This window comes from Corylus avellana, chromosome 10 (genome assembly GCF_965113065.1).
Source record: "Corylus avellana chromosome 10, dhCorAvel1.hap1.2, whole genome shotgun sequence".
In the NCBI taxonomy this organism is placed as follows: domain Eukaryota; kingdom Viridiplantae; phylum Streptophyta; class Magnoliopsida; order Fagales; family Betulaceae; genus Corylus; species Corylus avellana.
Window position 1 is genome coordinate 19,381,251 of NC_142499.1, and position 2,407 is coordinate 19,383,657.

Genomic DNA, 2,407 nt, shown 5'->3' on the forward strand with positions numbered 1-2,407 from the left:
CCAGAGGATTTCTTGACCATCACTACATTGGCTAACCAATCGGGATAGTGTGCTTCCTCGATAAATTGAGCTTTAAGTTATTTGTCTACTTCCTCTGCAATCGCCATGTTTCTCTCAGGAGCAAATTTTCTTCGCTTTTGTTTCACTGGCTTTGCTTCTGGATTAACATTCAGATGATGAACAATGTTTTTTGGATCAATCCCCGGCATGTCCTCAGGAGACCATGCAAAAACTTCGAGGTTTTCCTGGAGAAACTGAACAAGAACTTCCCTAACCTCTGTAGTTAGTTGAGAGCCGATTTTTACAATCTTTCCTTCAGCTATCGGTATATCAACTAGTGGCTCGGCGGGTTCCTTCTTCAACTGGATAGTCTTTTCATTGCCCAAATTGCCGATTGTCAACAATGCTGATTCTGGGCATTTCTTTAAGGATGTATTATAACACCTTCTAACGACAATTTGATCACCCTTAACCTCCCCGACGCCTTCGGTTGTTGGGAACTTCATCTTCAGATGGTAGGTAGAAGTTGCAACTTTCAGTTGATTCAAAGCTGGGCGACCGAGGATAACATTGTATGTCGCTGGTCGGTCAATTACTACAAAATCCACCATGATAGTGGATTGCTTAGGAGTTGTTCCTGTAGTTACTGGAAGGGAAACCATCCCGATAGGCTGGACATGCTACCCTGCAAATCCTATTAATGGCGATAAGAAAGGTTTCAACTTCTCTCGGCCAATGCCCAGTTGTTGAACAACCGTTTCATAAAGAATATCAGCCGAGCTTCCATTGTCTACCAGAACTTGGTGAATCGCGTGATTAGCCACCGTCAAAGTTATTACCAACGCCTCATCATGTGGCATTGAGATTTCCTTCGCATCCTCCTCTGAAAATGATAGAACGCTCAGTTCCTGTTTACGTATCTTGGAGGGTTTCTCAAGTGAAAAGACTTCTTCCGTTCTTACTTGCTTAACGTAAGCTTTCCTTACCGAACTTGATTGTCCTCCTCTAGCCAATCCTCCAGAAATTGTTCGGATTTCCCCAACTATGGTTTGATTCTGAGGGTTCTGTTGGATGGTCTGAGGAACCCTTGGCTCATCGCTTCTTTGTCTTTGATTGCGCAGATGGTCACTGTTTGGCCCCGAGTTCTGTCCTGATCAATGACTCTGCCCGACCGGAAGATTTTTCTCTCGACCCTTCTCTTCGGCTACGAATTTCAATAACTTCCCATTTCTGATAAATTTTTCAATTTCAAATCGAAGACTTATGCAATCTTCAGTGTAATGTCCGTGATCATTATGATATTCACAATACTTCTGAGTGCTGCGATTTTGGGGAAGAGCTTTCATCCTGCCCAGCCACTTGAAGCTCGGGTCTTTCCTGACCTCCATAAATACCTTATAAACAGTTGTATTTAAAGGTGTCCATCCTATATATTGCTGGTGTAAGCTCTGCTTGAGTGGCGGATCAACCTTCTTTTCTGGATTTTTCATCTTCTAGGGACGATCCTTCCTCTTCTTTACAACAGAAGTTCTTAGTGGTGCCCTAGCTGAATCGGAGACAAGCTTACTTCCTTCAACTTTGGATTTCATCAGAGCTGAAATGGTTTCTTCTTGATTAATGAAACTCTTCAGCTTTATGGGTGAACTGGCGAAGAGTTCCCAAGGTCGGTTTTCGAGCTAACTCGGCCATCAAGGGCCCATCGGCTTTTATGCCGTGCATCAAAGCAGACATAGTAGTCTGTTCGTTTGGGCTTTCCACTGTCAACTTCTCTCGATTAAGCCGCAACATAAAATCTTTCAAAGATTCAGTTTTTCCTTGCACAAGAGACAATAAGTATGCCGGATTTTTCTTCCTTTTTCGAACTATGAGAAACTGACCCAGGAATTGTTGTCCGAGATAGTCAAAACTATCAACAGATTTAGGGTTCAAGCCTCCAAACCACTCCTTAGCCACCCCTTTCAGAGTTAGAGGGAAAGCTCGACAGGCTATTTCGTCCGGAGTGTCGTGAAGAATGATGTGAGCCCGAAAACTTTCCATTTGGTTAGTGGGATCCCCATTTCCATCATACTTGTCAACTCGAGGCATTTTAAATTTATCAGGAAGAGGAAATTTCATCACCCGATCGGTAAATGGTAAATTGGTATGCTGCATAAGGTCCTCGGTCGTAGACCAATTTACACCATTTTCGATTAAAAAGGCCATCTTCTCATACTTTTCCTTGAGGTCTGCAACATCTTTATTTGCCACAACCTCCCCGGGTTTTACATGACATGACCGATCCTGGTGCGAACAGCTGGACCGAGAGTGACCACGATGCGGTTTACCATGGCTAGATTCACCCAGGTGTGACTTGTCATTAAGGTGCATATTACTATCTGACCCTTTTTGATGAGAGCTTTCCTTGGTT

The 2,407-nt window shown here is 43.5% G+C and overlaps 1 protein-coding gene across 1 annotated transcript; it reads right to left on the reverse strand.

The window, feature by feature from the left end:
- Positions 1-680: 680 nt before the first annotated feature.
- On the reverse strand, positions 681-1,490 carry LOC132162427 (uncharacterized). The gene is made up of 2 exons (XM_088511429.1): positions 1,222-1,490; positions 681-1,128 (listed from the first exon to the last, which is right to left on the reverse strand). The coding sequence occupies exons 1-2, from the start codon at positions 1,488-1,490 to the stop codon at positions 681-683; spliced, it is 717 nt and encodes a 238-aa protein (XP_088367555.1).
- Between the last annotated feature and the right edge of the window lie 917 nt (positions 1,491-2,407).